The sequence below is a fragment of the Phyllopteryx taeniolatus genome, chromosome 7, assembly GCF_024500385.1.
Source record: "Phyllopteryx taeniolatus isolate TA_2022b chromosome 7, UOR_Ptae_1.2, whole genome shotgun sequence".
Taxonomy (NCBI): Eukaryota; Metazoa; Chordata; class Actinopteri; order Syngnathiformes; family Syngnathidae; genus Phyllopteryx; species Phyllopteryx taeniolatus.
In genome coordinates, this window is record NC_084508.1 from 24,213,773 (window position 1) to 24,236,203 (window position 22,431).

Below are 22,431 nucleotides of genomic sequence, written 5' to 3' on the forward strand. Positions count from 1 at the left end.
CCTGCGCCTGATGTATGTGTTAAATACAGAAATAGACCCCGTAACTAAGACTGCGCCTTTTAATACGGTGCGCGCTATGGTCATGAAAATACGGTAGTGGGAAAATATATAGAGTAACAATAACAAAAAAATTTAAAAAATTAAAAAAGACCAGTATGTACACCTCAAACTCAGCTGTTTCGTCTTAGGCTACTGTGCAGAGACCTGCCTCCCAGGCACAAGCAGTAATGGTTGGCACATTTGCCACGATGTCTGGCATCTGTATCCATCACACATCAAAATCAGAGGATGTAATTTTCACATTGTAAATATAGAGCTGTTAACTTTGTACAATTGTAGGACAGGAATGTTAACAAGCGTGATGCATAAAGTCCATATATATATATACACCTTCCGTAACCCTCCCACTTCACTTTCCTAATGCTCGATGCAAACATCACCAATCATCAAAATTAAAAATATTATATTTTTTTCACATTTTCCTCTCGTTGTATTATGCAGTTGTATGAACGTTAGGCATGTTGACACATTACTTAAAACATTGCCAGTACAGGGATGGCGTTTTAGGTTAGACTCTGGAACATATTGAATAAATTTCATATACTGTATTTTCACGACCATAAGGCGCACTTAAAAGTCTTAAATTTTCGATCGTGCACCTGATCGAGGCAAATTTATGGTGGTATGATTGGCTTTCCACTTACATATTACAGCCCCAACCGTGCTCACCGGAACATTCAGAAGCTTAGATATGCTCCTATAACCAATGCCATCATTATGTTTTACAACAATTAGTTTGCGATGGTCTTGAGACAGCTCTTTTCTCTTACCCACATTATTACATACAACTTAATTTCTGAGCTTATTTGTTCCACTTTCTTTGTATGTATGGATTACTTGAGTTGGTCCCAACATCTGGTGAAATTTTCAGGTCAATAGCACCTTTGACAGTATATTTAGTGAGAAAAATGGTGACGTGTTAAATATTTCAGCCCCTGTATTTTCCTGCAGTGTTAACTCTAGCTCACCCTTTTGCCATAACCTGTCAAAGCGTTCCACATAGACAATTAATGCGCATTACAGATGGTATTTGATTAGGTTACAATACAGACCCGTTTAAACCCATCAAATTGATAAATATTTGATAACTTGAATTTAACCAATTCTCTGCTAAAACCAAAGGGTTGAACAGCTTCATTAACCCAGTCATACTGCAAGGATTCCCTTTTAATGACAAAAAAAGCAGTCTAGTGAGATTATAAATCATTGCGACTTAAGTTTAAAGTAAATGTAAAATTGGTATTTATGCCAAGGGATGAATTTATGAGAGAAGGGGGTTCTGGGTAGCCACTAGAAAATGTATAATAGTCAAAATACTGTGGAAGCACGTGAGTGAGTTAGAGTATGTCATTGGGCGGTGTGTCAGACGACCACTTCTCAGTCATATGACAGTCCTCAAAATAAATTGAACGCATCAGGTTCCATTACATGGTATCTAGAGCACAGTAAACACACACACATTCCTGTGCAGGTATTCAGTTGCGCAAATTTAGTGGTTTGACAGAAGGACACCGACTGAGATTGTGCACTATTTTTTGTGTTGACAAATTAAATTTAAATATTAAACGTGATACAAAAAGATTAACAATATTTATCTTAAAAATAAATGGTAGCATATGTTTCTCCAAAACTTGTATGTACCTTTCAGCATTAATGGCGCCTTCACAGATGTGGAAGTTACCCATGCCATTGGCATTAACACAGCCCCATACCATGACAGATGCTGGCTTTTGAACTTTGCGTCCATAACAGTCCAGATGGTTCTTTTCCTCTTTGGCTTGGAGGACATGACGTCCACAATTTCCAAAAACAATTTGAAATGTGGACTCGTTGGACCACAAAACACTTTTCCACTTTGCATCAGTCCCTCTTAGATGAGCCAGAGAAGCCGCCGGCGTTTCTGGGTGTTGTTGTTATCATGGGTTTTGCTTTGCATAGTAGCGTTTCAAGTTGCACTTACGGATGTAGCGCCGAACGGTATTTTACTGACATTGGTTTTCTGAAGTGTTCCTGAGCCCATGTGGTGATATCCTTTACACATTGATGTCAGTTTTTGATGCAGTGCCACCTGAGGGATCGAAGATCACGGGCATTCAATGTTGGTTTTCGGCCTTGCCGCTTACATGCAGTGATTTCTCCAGATTCTCTGAACCTTTTGATGATATTATGGACCGTAGATGATGAAATCCCTACCTTCCTTGCAATTGTACGTTGAGGAACATTGTCCTTAAACTGTTGACTATTTTCTCATTCACTTGTTCACAAAGAGGTGAACCTCGCCTCATCTTTGCTTGTGAATGACTGGGTATAAAAGGAGCTTCCCTGAATTGCTCAATCATGGCACCCACCTGTTTCCAATTAGCCTGTTCACCTGTGGGATGTTCCAAACAGGTGTTTGATGAGCATTCCTCAACTTTCTCAGTCTTTTTTGCCACCTGTCCCAGCTTTTTTGGAACGTGTTGCAACCATAAAATTCAAAGTTATTGATTATTTGCTAAAAACAATAAAGTTGATCAGTTTGAACATTAAATATCACGTCTTTGTAGTGTTTTCAATTAAATATTGGTTGAACATGATTTGCAAATCATTGTATTCTGTTTTTATTTATGTTTAACACAGCGTCCAAACTTCATTGGAATTGGGGTTGTATAAAAGCAGGAAAAGTTAAGCTACAATAAATATTGATGAAAGAGTGGAGCTAAAATAACAGTAAAATAAACGCTAAGTAAAAAGAAGTAAAACATAAAGATTAGTTAAAAGCTAAATTTAAAAGGTGGGTCTTGAGCCTGTTTTTAAATACAAGATCATTCTCTCCAGCCCTGAGGTTCTCCAGCAGGCTGTTCCACAGACAGGGGCGGTAGAACTGAAACGCTGCCTCACCATGAGTGCATGTCCTCATTTGAGGGATGACTAAAAAGCCAGAGTCGGAGGACCTCAGTGCTCATGAGGGTTCGTATAGTAAAAGGAGTTCTGAGAGATAGGAAGGCCCACGACCGTTAAGACAACTGAAAACCGGTAAAAGAACCTTAAAATCGATCCTGTAACACACGGGCAGCCAATGCACTGATTTTAACATTGGTATAATGTGCTCTCGCCTTCTGGTCTTTGTCAGGAGACGTGCAGTTCTGTGGTAATTGTAAACTTGATAAAAACATATGGCATGTCTATCAATGGAAAAAAGAGGGTTCTCATCAGGGAGTGCAACCCCATACCTCCAGTCTGCAACCAAACTCTAACCTCCAAGATAGCAATGGTCCCATTAGTGGTGTTGATCACAGACTACCTCCACATTTTGGGAGGAGAAAGAATGAAATTGGCTGCCAAAAGTCCTGAACTCAACCCAACCTCAATGCTCTCCTACAACAGTGTTTGACCAGTATGAGGAGAAGATAGATGCCAGGGTGTTGACTGCGGATGGTTCCTCCACACTACTGAGGCTCATAACCATTTGTTGAAGGCATAAATAGTAAACTTAAAATTGCAACATACTGTATATCATACTGTGTTATAAAAACAGCTCCTGTACGATGTAACCCTCTATCATCCATCCATTTCCTTTACCGCTTATCCTCACTAGGGTCGCGGGGGTGCTGGAGCCTATCCCAGCTATCTTCGGGCGGGAGTCAGGGTACACCCTGAACTGGTCGCCACCCAATCTCAGTAACCCTCTATCATTTGTATCATTATTTTAATGTGTGGGGTATTAGTATAGCTCTGTTGCTACACTAATGTAACGTCCAAGATGGTAGTAACGGTGGCCCGGGGCCATGTTGTCACATCTCTGTCGTGCCAATTATACATTACTCATGTACTCACTGTTGTAGTCTCGCCACCCTGTACTACTTGCATATCTGTTGTTGACCAATACAGGCCACTCATGTGCTTGAGAAGTATCTGCACCATTTGCACAATTGACATTGTCCCAGATTATCGCACTACTAGTCACTTTAAACTGCCTACATTTCTTGAAGTCTCTGCACCATTTGCACAATGGTCACTGCACCAGACTATTTTTTTATTAGTCATTTCTAATTGCTAGAGGACTGAGCATCATTTTGCAAAATTGTCGAAAAAATAATAATAATTGTACCGGCATTACCACATATACTGGTAACCTTGTATTGCTCAGTAAATGTGTTTTTATGTTTTTATGTCTCAAAGGTATTCTCTGTCAATTGACTGTTGCAGCTCCAACTACCGGAGACAAATTCCTCGTGTGTTTTTGACATACTTGGCAAATAAAGATGATTCTGACCTACACACACAAACACGTGCGATGCTCCCCTAAGCTTAGCCTCCCACCACCTAACCAATATTTTACAATATGCATGTACATATATATTAATATACAATACATCAGGATTTCCTTAGCCAACTTTTTCACTTCCCATCCGATACAGATATTGCAGCCTTGAGTTTTGGCCAATACCAATATCGGTCCGATCCGATTTCAGCAATAAACATACATAATTTATATAATTTACTTATTTTACTTATTTTTTACTTATTTAAGATGGCCCCTACATGAGTGGTCACCCCTCTCGTGCTGTCTATGTTTTTGTCCTTTTCGTTCATCTTTGGAGACATTATGCGACTTATTTACACAAGAGAAAACAGGGAAGCATCCCGGAGTGCAAATTAAGCTCAGACAGCGAGGATTCCAAATGCCGCTCCTGCCGATTCACTTTGCAAAGCTACGCTCTGTATCCAACAAAATGGACGAGCTTCCTCTTCTCACAAAGAGAAATAAAGACTTCAGATGTTCCGCCGCCCTGTGCTTCACGGAGACATGGCTTTGTGAACGAATCCCCGATGGCGCCATAATGCTTCCCGGCTTCAAACTTCACCGAGCGGACCGCGACACAGAGCTGTCAGGGTAAACAAAAGGTGGCCGAATATGGTGTACAGACGTCACGGAGCTCAACACACACAGCAGACTGGACTTGGAGTCTGTGTTTTTTAACTAAGTCATTCAATTGCACTAATAATTTCTTAAATGGGCTTAAATAATACAGTATAAAGACACTAAATAGGAAATAATCACTAAAACTTAACGTATTACATAATGATTGTACGGGGCCAGTACAGCTTCTGACAGGGCCACCACAACTTGGCTCATGGTGCCCCGAAAGTGCCACCACTCAAAAAGCCTTAACGTCAGACCGTGCTTATCTTTGTCCATGCCGCAAAGCACTACAGTAATGTCGCATGGCAACAGCATTGGCATAGGCATTAATGATTCGTTGTTCTCAGGTCAGCTGTGCTGCTTATCACATGAATCTACACTTGGTTCCTTATAAAAATGGGACATCATTTAAAATGGGAAAAACAGAAATAATCAAATATCGATTTGTCGTAATGTATTTGAGCTCCGATAAAACAAGTAAACCACGCACAATTACATAAGGGTAGAAAACTTGTAACCATCAACCCACTGGACGGTTTTCTTTCATAGCATTACTGTACGATTACTTTCTCAAGTACAGGTGATGAAAACAAAGGTTTTTGGCTTTCTACCCACTTTAGTTTTACAATTTTTCCAAATCACATATTGGTTTTGAAAAAGGTATATAGATGCAACAAGCCCCACGGTGCCGTGCACAGAGATCCAAATGGAAGAAAAGGATTGAAGTCAAAATTACTCACAATAGGAAAAAGCCACTGTCTAAAGGTCTGGTCCTGCAACTAACTCAAAAGGATTTTTTTTAGCTGATCTGCACATAAACAGGGATGGGTCTATTTGGATTTTACAGCGGAAAGTCACCAACGGTTAAAACAGGGCCGAACCAAACAGCAACAAGGACTATCAAATTAGATGGTTGCAGCATGGCGTAACGGCGCACTCTCTTTGCCTGTTTGTGTGATCCCCGGCACCCCCTCCAAAGCAGACCACATTTCTGTGCAGTGAGCAGAGGTTTACATAAACAGCCACAGCTCTCCATCGAGGAATGGGAGTTGAGGCCCAATGGCATCAGATAAGCTCTGAATTAAAACAAACAGGCCTGCAGTAAAGACACTTGTACGTGTGGTAACTGCTCCCTTCATTCACAGTTTGACGTGATATGGGTCTGACACTCAGGAATCCTTTCATGTGAGTGCTCCAAACGAAGAACTGGCAAAATAGTGACAAATCATAAGTCAATCTTAAAAATTTCCCCTTCAATTGCTGGGATTTCCACGGGTGGTCCAAAGAGCTGGAACTGTATTTAGTGGCAGATTATTCACATTCTTTCACGATCATGCCATTTCGTTTAAAATGCAGCTGCACGACCAGCTATACTCAGTACAAAAGACATACAAATCTGCCTGTTCAGTATTTAAGAGGAAGTAAAAAGGCCAACAAAAGTTAGTGTTTTAATCCCCTTTCCATGTTGCCACTGGCAATGTCTGCATGAAACTGCACACAAACAAGGAAACACGGGAGATACATTGCCAAATTAGCTGAGGTTGACAAAGAAACAGATATGAGATACCAGTAAGAGCAGTGGAGGAAGCATTTAAGAAAGAACCCCAAAAGTTTACTTCCTCTGGAGGAGGGGTCACCACCATGGTGCCCGCTAGTTCAAGCTCACCCCCATGTACAACATGAGTAGCCCACAGGCCTGTTCTAAAAATAGCTCACCAGTGATAGGACATTGTGATTTCCTAGGAATGTAAACAAATTATTTTGATGTGTTATGTCAAAGAAGAGTCTGCTAGGATGAAGGGAAAAGTTTATAAAATAGTGGTGAGGCCAGCAATGATGTATGTTAAAGTTAGAGAGAGCACTTTTAAAAAGACCTTTTTCCACCATTAGAGTGACCTTTAAACAGTACCACTAAATTGATTGGGGTTTTTTTTCTTTTTGAGAGGGGAAGTAAAAATCAACAACTGAACCAATGTGGTTGCACTGGTTGAACATGCTAATGAGATTAGCACCAGGGCTCGCGCTTCCCATACGCCACCTCGCCAATGTCTAATTGGAACAGGATGTGGCGAAGCGGATATTGCCCACGTTAGCCAAACTGGCGAATCAAAATCACACCTTATCACCTTCCTGATAAGGGAGCACACTGTGAATGGTGTTAGTAGCTTAGTTTTCCCCCGCTTCGTAAAATGCTTCAATCAGCCGTCTAGCCGCTGCTGGCTAAGCAGTCAGGCTGACGGGCTTTCCCAGCTGCGGGGAGCGGCACATAGGAGAACACAAGAACCGGTGCCACTTAGCGCCAAATTGAAGCATGCGTATTTATTACACGACGTACGTTTGAAAAGTTGATGGTCAATGTGTCCTGCAATTCACATTAGTTAGCTAGGTGCCTTCTTCATCAATGCACAAGCTAATAATCACATCTTGATTGCCAGACAGAGCAGCGGCGGCCGCAGCTAGTCATTTGGGGGCCCAACGCAAACATAGTCATGGTCCCCCCTCTGCCTCCCTAATGTAATTTAGACCACTTTATCCTGCTTTTGAAATCTGTTACAATTATCTGACAGCTAAAGTTAGCCTACTATTTTTTACCACCATAGAATATTTACCTTTAACTAAAAAGTTTGAATTTGGGAAATTCTAAAGTCCTGAAGATCCTTCTTGAGGATTATCAAATAAGTGAATCAATTCAAGACTTTTACTTTAATTGATAAGAACATTAATTAACATTCGTTTAATAGTTTACCATTTCAACCGCTTTTATACTCACATCGTTGTGATGGAAAAGCGTCACTCATGTCAATCTCCACTTTATACTTGGATGACACTGAGAGCAGTGCAACTGTTACTGACAAGAGCATCATTATACAGTATTACATTTTTACAAGGCATGAAGTTAAATCAAGAAGTCAATATTCTACTGTGATGGAAGGTTTTTCTTTTCACAATTCAATTATAAAATAAAGATTTGTTATTCATATCAATTAATCATAACATTTAAGGCTGGCCTACAGGAAAGAGTTATTTGTTGGATTTATCCAATTTTATGTTGGTCAATATAGAATTTTTTTTTCTTACGTTTAGTGAATAATGCTGACGATAAACTTCCTCACAAAAAAAAATACATACTAAATCGCAATCACAATATTTGTTTAAAAGAAACTTTTTTTTTTTGTTTCTTCGCTATTCCTCGCAATTAAGAGTATTTTCCCAACTTGTTCAGCCCTACTCCTGATTGATGAATAGGTATTTTTAATGGGGCCCACACTGTTAAAGCTTATCGGCTTCCCAGTGACGAGGACTGGCTAAGTGTGGCAAAAGGTTTAGCCACATAAACACACGTGATGCTGTGGCCAATTACACTGAAGTGTGGCTCGTAGATTTTTATACGGTTTAGCCACATTGGCTCAGTGGTGTCATGATCCAGTGCCAGAGTAGCATTGGGCATCGTTTGAATATGAGCGATTCCGGTCCCGATTCCGGTTCCAAACGATTCTCGATTCAGATTATTTTAGGGGACTGGGTCAAAAAAGGTTTGTATGGTTTAAATAAAGTATGTCCAAATTATGAAAATCCATTTTCTTAGCAGCCCCGCAGCATAGACCAAAATTAACATTTGACTCGGAGTTCTTTATAACCAGTATCAATATCAAACCTGTAAACTAAAAGGTAATGTGTGTGGAACTAACCCAATTGACTTAACATTTATTAATTAATGGTTCAGCTAAAAGTTAAATATGGCATTGTTAAAATTTTTATTTTGGACTGTTTTATCACATCAAATGGTTTAAGTGTGTAAGTTTTAACTTGACTTCCTGTTTTAAGATTGTAGCCTTTTATTTTGAAGGGTGCGCACCAGAACTCAGCATTTCGGCACAAAAAGTAACTTCACACGGCACCAGTGATTTATTTTTATTTTTTTAAATGTATGGAACCAAATGCTATAAAATGTTGATTCCGTTCCTTGCCCACCGATGAGGCACAAGGTTAGTGTTTGTGATACTGTGAGACATTTATGTGAATTTTGTCCCAATGGGACAATTGGGATGTAACGTTACTACGGTGTAGTTTTAGCTCAATGTTAAGCTTTTGTTTCTGTCATCGGCTCTTACGTTGATTTGAAGACTAAAATAAACGCTAAAAACCATCTGTCCAAAACTGCAACCAACCGTTTACCTTGTTAGCTGCCTGAATGTTGGCATAGACTTATTTTATTGTTTCACTCACCCAATTTTATTGTTTCACTCACCCAATTGATTGAGAGTTGACTGGTCACTGAAGCTCCGCGCTGTGTAGGCTGAGGCTCTGAGCGTGTCAGATGCTACGCATAGTGAAAGCCTCCTTTGCACGATATAATCTTATTCCAAGTGTTTCACTGAGGTGACTGGTCATTAATTTTAACAAAGTTAAGACACTTTTGTTCGCCACCGCCAGCGTTGGGCACAAGCACGTCTTTGTGTGCTTTCTTCTTCGTTGCTTTTTGCCGCTTCTTCATTGGTTTTCGCTACTTCTTTAGGGCCAGACGACTAGGCATTGAAACTGGGAACCGAATTTTTTAAATTCCAGTTCCAGTAGGCTCTCGATTCTTGACAGTAAAGGGTAAATGGACTGCACTTATATAGCGCTTTATCTACACCATCACAGTGCCCAAAGCGCTTTATAAAGTCTCACATTCACCCACTCACACACACATTCATACAGCAATGGATGCCCAACCCTAGTATTATACACTAATTCTTCTGTATGATAAGTATTAGTGAGGACACCAGAAACAATTGCACACCTGGATTTACTGTACATCTCTTCAGAATGTGATGAACGAATGCATGCTGCAACAGATTACACTTGGGGAGTGAGCCACAGCATTATTGAAGGGACAAACCTTAGGTACGTGTTTTGCTTAAACTAATGCTCTCAAGTATAGAAATACTAATGCATAGGTTAAAACATAGGTGTAAAATAACAGATTGATTAAAAACAAATGAATAGTGTTCGGAATGTGCTAATGACTCTACAGTATAACTGGGCATGAAAATAAATGATTTTAACTTCATGTCTGGCTAGACTAGTACTCAATACTGCAGTGCATTTAAATACAGGTAGACTTCATACAAATGACTCTATATACTTTTGTGCTCTAATGAGCATAGTTTTTCAGAGGGAAAAGGAGAAATGTGTGCTGGTTTTCACCTTACATGTATGTTATCTTGTATTTTTATTTATTTATTTATTTTTTTAAATCGAAATATATACTGCAGGGGGTTTTCCAATATCATACAGCCCACGTGTCAACACACACCTGCCATCATTTAATATTCAGCTGATCAACCAAAAATGAAGTTCAACTGTTCTTGTAGGCTTTTCCAAACATTGTTTTCATTTTAATTTCTAGCAGAAGGCTGAAGATTTTGTGCCAACACTAACTGGCATTTGGAACCATTCAAATTCCCCTCCGGCTTGACTAAGGCCCCAGTTCCAGCTGAATAGGGAAAAAACAGCCTCAAAGCACGATGCTTCCACCACCATGCTTCACTGTAGTTTTGGTGATTAGCAGTGTTGTGTTTGTGCCAAACATACCTTTTGAAATTATGACCAGAAAGTCCAACTTTGAGATTATCAAACCATAACAAAACCTCCCCAACATATGGGGGAATGTGGAAAATGTTTTGAAATGGTTTAGCTTGGTTTAATTTTTTTAATTATTATTATTGAGCAGAAACCTGGCATTCGAGCAGAGGTGTGTAGACTTTATATATCCACTGCACATGCTTACACCATGGAATTCTAAGAGTTTGCCTTTGTTGTTAAAGCGACAGTTTCAACAAAATATACAGAACCCCGAAAATCAATTATAATCACTACGATCTTGAAATTGTAATGCTTAAAAAGAAACTCCACTGATTCAAAATAATCTAACTGATGAATTAAGAACTGATTAAATGGATTTTAGATCAATTGGGTCTTGAAGCAACTGAGGAAATGGTGTACATTAATTGGCTGCAAGCAGTAAAATAATATAAGCATGTATTTTTTTTTAAAAAAGAAAAAATTAATCAATCATAAATTTTCCCAATGAATTGGTCCATCAAAATTTAGTCGAACTCTAGCGACTTGTCGGCATCAACAATAGAGCCACTCTATTCCCCAAGATTTATGAAATTCTAAATGAATAATGGCTCAATTAATTAATCATGCATATCCCTAACAGTGAACATAACAGGGAAGAGTGTTGGCTCTGTGCGGGTAAGTAACTCAAAAAGTCGTCCCGCGTTCAATTCAGGCAGCCTAAGCTTTAAGGTGGACAAGCTATGTTCATTTTACTGTTACACTGCTACGGGTTTGGCTGCTGCTCTGCTGCATGGTACACATTGTTCTCATACATAACCGCCTTTTCCAAACACACAGACACAGACACAGACACACACACACACACACACACACACACACGGTTAACATACACTGCCTGGAAGTGAACAGGTCAGGAGCTAAGGAGATGAGATCCTCCAGACAGCACAGTGTGACAGACGGGGTGCATACTGATCAGCATGCACACAACACACACACACACACACACACACGTATATACGCGAACACACTCACACCGACACTGACAATAGAACAGGCATGGTGGGCCGCTTCAAACACATTCCACAACGTGCAAAACATTGTCAGAAAATTCCACTGTGCCTTTTAGCACCAACACCCACGCACTTGGAGGGTACCTTTTTCCTTAAATCTGCCTGTTTTCAACCAGCTTGATGTCAACCCCAGTACCATATGCACATTAAGACTATTCAACATCTTAATGTGCATTGTACATCTCTGTATTCTACAGCTCCTTGACCTTTCAAACTAGACACCCAGCTTTCTCATTTATGGAAGCCAGTATAATGTTGACAACCAACACCAATGTGCTGATACATATGGGGAGAGATTTGTCTCTAAGTATTTACACAAACATAGAGCGGCTGACATAAGTATTTAACGGGTCATCATTTTTCCTCACTAAATATACTTCCAAAGGTGCTATTGACCTGAAAATTTCACCAGATGTTGGGAACAACCCAAGTTTTATCCGGGCACTCCGGTTTCCTCCCACATCCCAAAAACATGCACGGTAGGTTAATTGAAGACTCTAAATTGCCCGTAGGTGTGAATGGTTGTTTGTTTATGTGTCCTGCGATTGGTTGGCGACCGGTTCAGAGTGTATCCCACCTCTCGGCCGAAGAAAGCTGAGATAGGATCCAGCACGCCCAAGACTATAGTGAGGATAAGCAGTACGGAAGATGAATGAATGAATAATTTAAACTAATTTTGATATGAAACGCCACATCAGATTTTTATGAACGTGGTTTAGTTTCCAACTTTTATAACGGAGAGAGTATTTTATTTCATTATTTTAAATCCAAATCATTTATTCATTATTTGTCAGGCCTTTATTTTGAAGTCGGCCCAAGCAGCTCGTAGGCGGCGTGTTACAGTAATGCCTAGCATATATAAACAATCGTTGGGGCGGCTGGCTTGACTTCATCTTTCCGACTGGGGGCTGGCTTGACCACAGTGGTTTACTCCATATTTCAGCAGGGTCGGACTATAGACTGATTCCCATAAAAATGATTAGCAGTCATAAACGGAGACAGCAACACTGCCGCCTAGTGGATGGAGGGAAAGGCCTTCCCACACATGTGAATCGCGGCTATATTCGTGGAACTGAAAAACGTGACAATCACGGATACATTTGTGGATTTGACAAACACGTAAATCAAGGATATATTTGTGGATCTGAAAAACATGTCAATAGCAGATACAAGTATATTTGTGGAAATAATTTTGAGACAAATCTCTCCCCATAGATACTGGAGGTTATGTTTTGTAATGTAAAAAGCAGCATGGGAGGGCCCTTGGAAGTCTACAGTGCATTCTGGTTGTTGTTTTTTAATTACCTTTAAAAGAAAGGTTAATACCACACCTGCTCATATCATAAAGAAACTGGCAATCTGACACATAGGAAGCAAGATTTTCTGTCATTTAAATAGCATAGCCCCTTTTTACAGTATTATTCACCTATGGTGTAGAAGCACAAACTATTCAGACTACAGCCCGGATTTACAGAGTATCTTGAGTTATTTTATGACTGAATTGATGATAATCAATATCCCTTTTCTATACCACTCATCGTCATTACAGTCGTGGGTGAGCTGCAGCCTATCCCAGCTGACTTCGGGTGAGAAGTCAAAACTAAACAAAACTAGTATAAAGTCTTCTTGTGCATTAAGTATAAATAACAATTGAATAGCATGTAATTTATCTAATTAACATTAACAAACTAACAATTAACACGAGTGAAATATAACCTCCCCCCTCCAAAAAAAAATAACTATCTGCTAAGTACTATCTATTTTTTTTTTAAACTGGTCTTATTGTAAGGCGTACATACACCTTTAAGGTTTGAAAATACTTCGCACTGCATCTGAATGTGTACATAAAACGAATGTCCGCGTAAGCCCTGATTCACCTATTTGTTTTTCCCTGCTTTTAACAACAGATATAAAAGTAAAACCAATTATGTTATTAGTCATTACTTTCAAATATTGCATTGTAATTGGCATGATTCACAGTTTAACAACGGATTTACTCATCCAATTTTGAGCTGTGTGTATCCGATGGAAAAAAATGCATTGTTGTCAATCATCTGCACCAAATGTTGAATTAATTGTCCAAAGTTTTCATCACTTGGTTTATTTTTAAAAATACAACAATGGGGTCTTGACTGTCTTTAGAGGATTTGTTTTGTTTGGTCAAATCAAAAGGAATGTCACAAAAACCCATGATAAAGACACCACGGAATAAAACATGCTGAGAAAAGTTATTTAGTTATGACGTGCTGGCAATATGGAGATTCAACGCATCTTATTAAAAGTCAAACCTGTCATTACTATAAGTGTACAACTGCACGTGTGACGTCAGATCTGATTTAGGCGTATCAAAGTGTACCCTTGCGATATATTGCAATATCAATACTGTCACTTCGCCAGCTTGTTTTTCTGAACAGAGAAGACTAACAGGTATTTCATTGATTCAGATTCTCAGTGACAACTGTCAGGCTTTGGGTGCAGGTGGACAGAAGCGGTAACATGAATGTCAGGCTGTGGAAAAGATACATAACATCACATGCATAAATACACATATACACACTGGCCCTCTCCAACAGGCTGAGAGGAATAAGAAGGGGGCCAGGCTCCTGGTTGCACAACTTGTTTTTCACAAGTTCGGCCAGGAGACAACTCAGCAGTTGCTTCAGAAAACTGTTTGCTGATAACTATGGCAAACAAGCCCATCCAAATCTATTAAAAACAGAAAGAATCTTTAAGACATTATCTAGGGCCTAGCTCATCGTAGCCGAGGTGCGGTAAATTTATCAATTTAGTTTCTCCTTTCCCAAGACTGACGTTGAGATAACGGGCATATTGAAAACTAAGCATTCTTAGAACTCTATATTCTGAGTATTTTGGTTGTTGACCCCGCACCGTCTTTAGCGTAAACATCTCAAGAGAGCCAAATATGGTCACTAAGCGGAGATTTGAGTAAATAAGGCACCAGAAGCAGCCAATGGCATGTACCCCACTCTCCTAGAGGGACACACAGAAAGAGAGAGGGAAAGAAAGAATGAGGAAGGAGGGGTACAAGTAGCCCGGTCTCATAAGACCCCTTTCAGGGGCCTCTACGCTGTCTGCACACATGACCTGTGTGGAGTGTCCACAGCATTTGCTTTGAACCTGGCCAGAGGAAGCAGCCATTTTAAGAAATGCACGGCACAGTCTAAATAGCAACACTGAAACAAGCAAAAACTAGTCACATTATTGTGGTTTGTTCTATGATCACTGATCACTTAACTGTACAAATGTCCTTTATGGTAATGTATCTTTGTGGAATTTTGTATTTTTTAATCAAATTTGCCAGTTTGTAACTTTAAAAATTGTAAACAAGTTAATAAAGAGAAGATTGTTGCCCTTGTTTTCGAACCTACAGTAAATCCCACAAGAACATTTGAGCCGGTCAGCCATGTAATTCTAATACAAAAATTATCTCAGAAGAATTGTTATAAAAAGCTCAAAAAAATTATCCTACAAATGATCATAATACAGAACAACAAGCATTAAAATTTTTTTTGCCAGAAATAGAAATGGCCGATGATGGAAAAGGTTGCGCACACTGATATTCATTTATACTGAGACATTTGTATGTTATGTAAACACTGAAAAACTCATATAACTATTCCCATTTTGTAATTTTGTGATTTGATTGTTTAGTATTAAAAGTAAGGAAAACAGTGAACATAAGCATATGGTAGGAATTTACCATTATTACTCAAACTATTGATGTTAAGTTAATTCAATTTTACTGTATAGCTAGTCCCAATTCACAACAAAAGTTGTCACAGGGTGCTTTGCATTTGGACCAGATGTCAAACAACAATGCTCCCCCTAAGTCAGGGTGGAAAATAATGTTGGCCCAATAGCACAGTTATTTTTTAATTTACTGTCGCAATATCAATAAGAAATACTAACGAGCTTGTTAAATGATGTGGGTTTTTTTTTTTTTTTTTACGTCTGTGTAGATTCTCAGTCATCCAGGTCGTAGCAACCTACCAAGGTTGAATCAAGGCAATTGGCCTCTTCTTGTTTGCTGAATTTGTTGTGTTTTTTCCTTGTTTTCCGAAAACATTCAAAAACTGACTGATGTAATTACGCTACTTGGCGCTATTCTTTAACGTTTTGTTTGTTTTATCTTAAACACATTTCCAATTCTACTACAGCCATTTCAAAAACTCGGGTCAGAATTTTGTATTGGTTTGTTGATTGTGAGCATAAGAAAAACTGCATTTCGTAAGCCTAAAAGCATAATTGCCTGAGTCATTTTGTTGTTTTTGGGAAACCAAACAAAAAAAACAACAAATTAAAAAAACAACAAGAAACAAGATGCCTTGATTAAATCTTATTACTATGAACTAGATGACTGAGAATCTCCACAAATAAAGAAAAAAATCAGAACAAAATACCAAATATTTTGGATGTTATGAATTTTGATATCAATAACTGGCTCGCTGGGAGGAATCCTTGATTCTCACCTCAGTGTAAAAAAGCTCAATGTCGTAAAACTGTGACTAATCATTGCCAAAATGTTTGTGGACATCTCTAATTATGCCCACTTTAACCTCTACAAATATCAGAAAGAAATCCCAAATATTTTGGATTTTATGAATTTTTTATCAATATGGTACTAAGAGGCCTTGATTCTAGGGCTGAGGGGGGGAAATCGGCTAAGTTGGCTAAGTCGACACAAAACTTTCTGCCTTGAAATATGTGCCACCCCGTAAACCTGTTTGGGTACTGTCCATGTTTTCGCACGGACATTTGTTGCAGACACACACTACTTCATGACCTCCCGAGCATGGCCCCCCACGTAGGCGTGTCTAGAGCCACGGTCATTAAAAGTGCCATATTTTACCAAACTAACCTTTTCTAGTATTTGGGATGTAATATTGGCTCTATGGTGCCTCAGTAAACATGTAAAATATGAATTTAAATCATCCACGCATTGCTGAGGTCCAGACGTTTTTTCTGCCGAGAGGCCGGAAATCAGGTCGTTCGAATTTTTCGAGCTTATCTACGTCACAAGCGAATATCTTCCCCTACCACTACGCATCAAGCCAGCGCTGTCAACATAACAATTGTGTGTTCTCGGACAAGTGGGTCTTCTACACAGAGGTAGCCAATCAGAGGAAAGGGGGCAGTCTTAGCCAAATATGGACAAAGCGGATACAAAACTGCGATTACTTGGTTTGTCGACGCAATATCTATTGGATAATCGATTCTAAAAAGAGTCTGTAGTGACAGCCCTACTTGACTCTCAGGAGAGCAGTTAAAATACACATTTTTAACAGACACTACATATCATATTGGAATGAAAGTACACCTTTTTCACGACCCCTAGGTACCAGTAAACTGAATGTGAAAAGATTTTTTTCATTTTCCTTATACTCATGTATAATGCGCTCTATTGACTTTTGACTATTTTCTTAAAGGTGCATTACACATGAGAAATTACAATTTGTGTTTCATCAAAATAAGACATTTGCCAACATCTGGTTTTACTTTGGAAAACGACGACTAACAATTTTGCCTAATTTGTGACGTTACAGACCAAATCAGTAACTTTCATAATCAATTTATGTAAAAACAACAGTCAGTTTAATCTATTACGAAAATAATAATTTGCAGCCATACTTTTGATAACCTGTAATTGACATGTAGCTGAAACTGAAGCAGCCTCAGAAGTATACTGTATATCAAACTAGCACCCCTTTGCATTAATCAGTAACTGAGTAGCTCTCAGTTTAAAAAAACGGTGAGTAAATCATCACTAACTCGTGATATTGCTTAAATGTTGTTTATTTGGTTTTGTTTAATAATTAAACAATACCAAATAAACAATCTGTTAATAAATAGTAATCAGAAAAAAACGATTTTGCAATAAACCTTAATGCAAAATAATTTGTATCTGATTATTTGATGGAATCACTTAATGGAATAAATGATAATCGATTCTAAAAATATTCAGTAGTGACTGACAAATAATGTGCTGTATCGGCTGTGTGTAATACAGTATATTGCTGACATGCAGACTATGTATTTATTACATTGAAAAAAATTGTCCTTTAAATGTATTTAAATTGCACATGATGAAAATGTGGTAAACTAATGTATATTCTATTATTTTCAAGGAGAACGGGGAAATTACGTCAGTTTACCACATTCTAATGATATGAAACCGATGCATATGGTCAAATTAAGTACTTCGTATCAGTGTAGGTTGGACCATGGGGGAGGAGCCAAATAGCTAATTTTGGCAAAATTGGGAAACCCTGCTGTTCTTTGTCAAAGCAGAAGATTACATTTTTTTCAGCTCCTCTAAATAGGTTCAAAATTAGCTCTAGGGCATTTGCCTTCCATTTGCAGAGGAACGGTTATCACTGTACGATTTAGACGTCGTTCCGACACTCCGACCCCCCTAAAATTCATTGATAAAAACAACACAAGTCCTCCGTGGAGAGCTGGGGGGCGCTCCCCGCTATGGCGCTCAAATGTTTTCATCCTCGGATGGTGGCTAATCCTCCGCTTCCGTGCGTAATGTGTTTACATTGTGGCTGCTCTGGAGCGTGCGTGCGCGTGCGTCGCCCTGGAAGGGCCTAGCTGCTCGCACTTCGGACGCGTCGGAGTGAGCGGGGATGACAAGTCGCCTTCGCGGGTGGGACAAGAGACGGCTTGGGGGGTGGTCTTCCTCCGAAAGGTGACGCAGGAACAGCAGTTATTGGCGCGCAGCCACGCGCACCAGAGGTGGGGGGGGGGGCAAAAAAAACAAAACAGAAGGGCCCAAAAGGACCTTTTGCGCATGCGTCGTCAATATCAACACAACTCGCCTCATCTACAAATACATAATCGCTACTATAATACACAATCCTAGTATGGGATGAAGTCCCACAAGTAGAATGTTATTTAGTATTTATTAGATTTTAAATAAAACCATTTTTATATTATTCAAAGATTATTTGTGGTTAATGATTATTCTGTCAATTATTCTGTCAACGTGTATTTAGGTTTCTATTTTATTAGGTAGACTTTGTCTGTTTTTAACTCATGCTTGATTTCTGAAATTATTTTACATTCATGTACATTTTATGCCGATGTTACGTCAGTGCATATTTTAGTAAGTTTAAGTCACATTTCTTGCTGTTTGTAAGTGAAATACGCAAACTAATAATATAATACTGCAAGAAAAGCGTGTACTTACTTTCTCCTTGAACGAGTCCATGCTGGCATATGATGCACACGATCCAAAGCACAAGTTGTGCTCCCAGTTTTAGCGTCCACCGCCTCATTTTCACTCGAGGACACGTCAATCTGCAAAAACTCCAATGTGGACACCCCCTAAAAAAAGTGTTTGTTATTCAAGAGGTGCCCCCCACCTCACCCTCGGCCCGGTAATAAATGGCTTCCCCCCTAGCCCGAGTTTGGGGTGTGTTCCCTAAAAACGGTGGTCTTTGCTTCTGGCGACACGCGTTTGAGTAGAAATGTTCATTTTCCATAGGTGAAGGCGACAGTCCACGGTCATGTCTCCTCCTCGATCAAGAACGGGTTAATATCCAAGTGGGAAGCTGCCGTCCATTAATTATAGGCAAAAAGGTAAATGAAGGAGTGGATCCAATATCTTCAAGAGGACATTCCAGCGAGGTCAGACTCCCTTTGGGCAGCTGCGTGCAAGAAAAACGTGCCTAGATGTGGAGCTACGACCATCCCGTGAACTCCTTCACCCAACACCATAAAATGTCCAAAACGGTGAGGGAGGGGAACAGGGGGCGGGGGGGGCTAACTAACACTAACTAACAAGGACAAAACGTGGGAGCTAATGGTCACGACTGCCCCTTAAAAAGGGACGGCTCCGTGTAGCCTGAAGTGCTGGGTGAAAAGTCGTACCACACTGCCAGTTTCTTTTCCCTCAGATTAGCCGATGCAAGGAAGGAGGAGGGGTGTCGCTGAGGCTGGCTAGCGAGCTAGCTAGCTAGCTAGCTAATCCAAAACAAACCAGCTTTCCGCGTCGGCACCGGAGTTCAAATAGAAAAAAAACACACACCAACGTCGGATGCGCGTCTCGTCTCTAACAATGGTCACGAACAAAATGGGGTACAGAAAAGTGTGTGTGTAGGGGGGGGGGGTTGTTTCAAAAGAAAAAGACGGGTTAAGTGTAAAAAGTTGCCGTTGGTGGCTGTCGTTTGTTGCGTCTCAGTCAGGCAGGTTCCCCCTCTTCTCTTTCCGTGTCTCCTTGCGCGAGCGAGCGCGGAGTCTCTCTCTCTCTCTCTCTCTCTCTCTCTCTCTCTCTCTCTCTCTCTCTCTCTCTCTCTCTCTCTCTCTCTCTCTCTCTCTCTCTCTCTCTCTCTCTCTCTCTCTCGCCCAGTAAACAACTCCTGCCTGCCTGCCACTCAGCCAGCTGGGCCAAAATTGTGGAGCGCGCGCGTAAATCCCGGACCGGATCACATTCCCTCAATGGGACAGAGCCGAGGTCCGGATCTGGAGCGTCTGAAACGGACGGAACAACACGGGCGCTCTTTGTAAGAAAAAGGGCAACAAATGTGAGGAATTATTTTTGGAGCGGCACCTCGGTTTACATGACTAATCATTAGTAACAAAGTATAACAATTTAAAAAAAGCAATATTTCCCATAGGAAATACTGTAAAGCAAATGAATCCATCACTCAATAAAAATAAAAATAAAAAACTGTGAAAACCCATGACAAAATCTGTGAAATACATAAATATGCAGGTAGAGGCGCAAAAATTAATCAATTCATCTACAACCTATCGATTATCAAATTAACCGACATCGATTAATCGTTTAGAGACCTTGTTTAACTTAAAATTGGCCGAATTCTTGAAATATCAACCTCTCAACAGTCAATATTCTCAGATTTCTGTAGACCTCCATGAAAGCAGACTCATTATCTTTGTGTTGAATCAAAATAAGACATTTGAAAACATCTGCTTCAACTTTGGAAAACAATGATCAACATGTCTGTTTTTTTCTGACGTGTTACGGACCAAAACAGGAACTGAATCATAATCAATTTGTTTGTGCATTATCTGCACTGTTATTTTCAAATAATGTCCTGTTGTTGTTTTATTTTTTTTTTATAAAGGGATGGAAATTGAAAATGTTTTGTATCCGACTCAACGATTATTAAAACAAAAATAACCAACAGATTAATAGATTATTAAAATAGCAGTTATTTGCAGCCCTGTTTGCAGGTGTTCGCTGTATATCATATTTCCTTTTGGTAATCATCTTTCAACTAGTTTCTAGCCAGGTGTTGATGTCCTGGCCGGCAGCAGAATAAAAGTAAAACGTATGGAGGTATGGAGGTATCACAAGTTCATTTTACATCCCTTCATTTTTGTGTGTGTTACTATTGCTTTTAGATTGCGGACAAAACAAAATGACCGCACAAACATTGAACACCCCTTGGCCTTGCAACCAGGAAATAGAACAGTCCGCGGTCAGGAAGGTGCACACTGTGTTCCTTAAGATTCGCATAGCAAATACCAATTGTACTCAAACCTGTCCTGGCCAAGGAGCTTAAGCTCACGCAACAAAACCTAGTTCTTCCCTTTGTGACGCGCCAGCCCAATCCCCCCACAGCCTGAACCTGCATTGACGTAAGAATCGAAGTGAAAATATGAAAAGAACATTGGCTCCTTCCCGCTTGCATAGTAGGGGTTGCTGTTTGTGTGCACGGATGGTCACACGCTGGTCTCGGCCCACCAAGAGCTTGTGGAGCGGGGCTTGTTGTTTATCTGAGGAATGTTGTTACCCAGTGAGCAGAGTAAATGAGGTCTTAGAGAGATTAAATGTCACGGGTCTGAAGGACTAAGGCCAATGGAATCTAGTCAAAACACATTGCTTTGTGCTCGCCGTGCTGTCTGACACCGACGCTCAAATAAGCACAGCTCTTCTTCGCACCTCACGCAGGTACAGCTCCTCTTGGAATCAAACGACTTTTAGCATATTAACCCACCTGGAGCACTGTTCCCTTGGCACGTTTCTGTTGGCGGCTCTAAAAATAAATGCATTCAGCCAAATGAATTCGGACGTCACCCGAATATAAACAAGGATCCAAATGTTTCCAGACAATCATTCTGCCTTCATAGTCATAGACAAGTCATGATGTGCGTTGACACTGAACGCGTCTATAAAGGTTCAACTTCAGGGTGAATGGGATTACATCAGGGACAGCACGTGGAATCGTGGTTATCATGTTAGCCTCACAGTGAGGAGGTTCTGGGTTCAAATCTCAGATCAAATTCCCTGTGTGGATGTTCTCTCCATGCTTGCGTGGGTTTTTTCTAAAACATGCATGTTAGGTTAATTGAAGACTCTAAATTGTCTGTAGGTGTGAATGTCAGTAAGAATGGTTGTTTGTCTATATGTGCACTGTGACTGGCTGGCTGCCCGTCCAGGGTGCTCCAGCTCACCCGCATCCCTAATGAGGACAAGCGCCATAGAAAATGGATTGTTCAAAATGCATTCATTCATTCATTCATTTTCTGTTTATCCTCACTAGGGTCGCGGGGGTGCTGGAGCCTATCGCAGCGCTTTTAGGGCGAGAGGCGGGGTACACCCTCAACTGGTCGCCAGCCAATTGCAGAGCACATACAAACATGCAACCATTCGTACTCACATTCACAACTACTGGCAATTTAAAGTCTTCAATCCACCTGCCATGCATGTTTTTGGGATGTGGGAGGAAACCGGAGTACCCGGAGAAAAGCCACACAGGCACGGGGAGAGCATGCAAACTCCACACAGGCGAAGCCAGGCCTGAACCCACCCGGGTCTCCAGAACTGTGTGGCAG

The 22,431-nt window shown here is 40.1% G+C and overlaps 1 protein-coding gene across 1 annotated transcript in view; it reads right to left on the bottom strand.

The window, feature by feature from the left end:
• insrb (insulin receptor b) overlaps window positions 1-19,856 on the bottom strand; it is a 123,929-nt gene extending 104,073 nt beyond the window's left edge. Inside the window, exon 1 of the mRNA XM_061780443.1 lies at window positions 18,818-19,856. Within this exon, the coding sequence (XP_061636427.1) occupies window positions 18,818-18,905 (88 nt within the window). The 5' untranslated portion in view covers window positions 18,906-19,856. The remainder of the gene's footprint in view (window positions 1-18,817) is intronic.
• Between the last annotated feature and the right edge of the window lie 2,575 nt (window positions 19,857-22,431).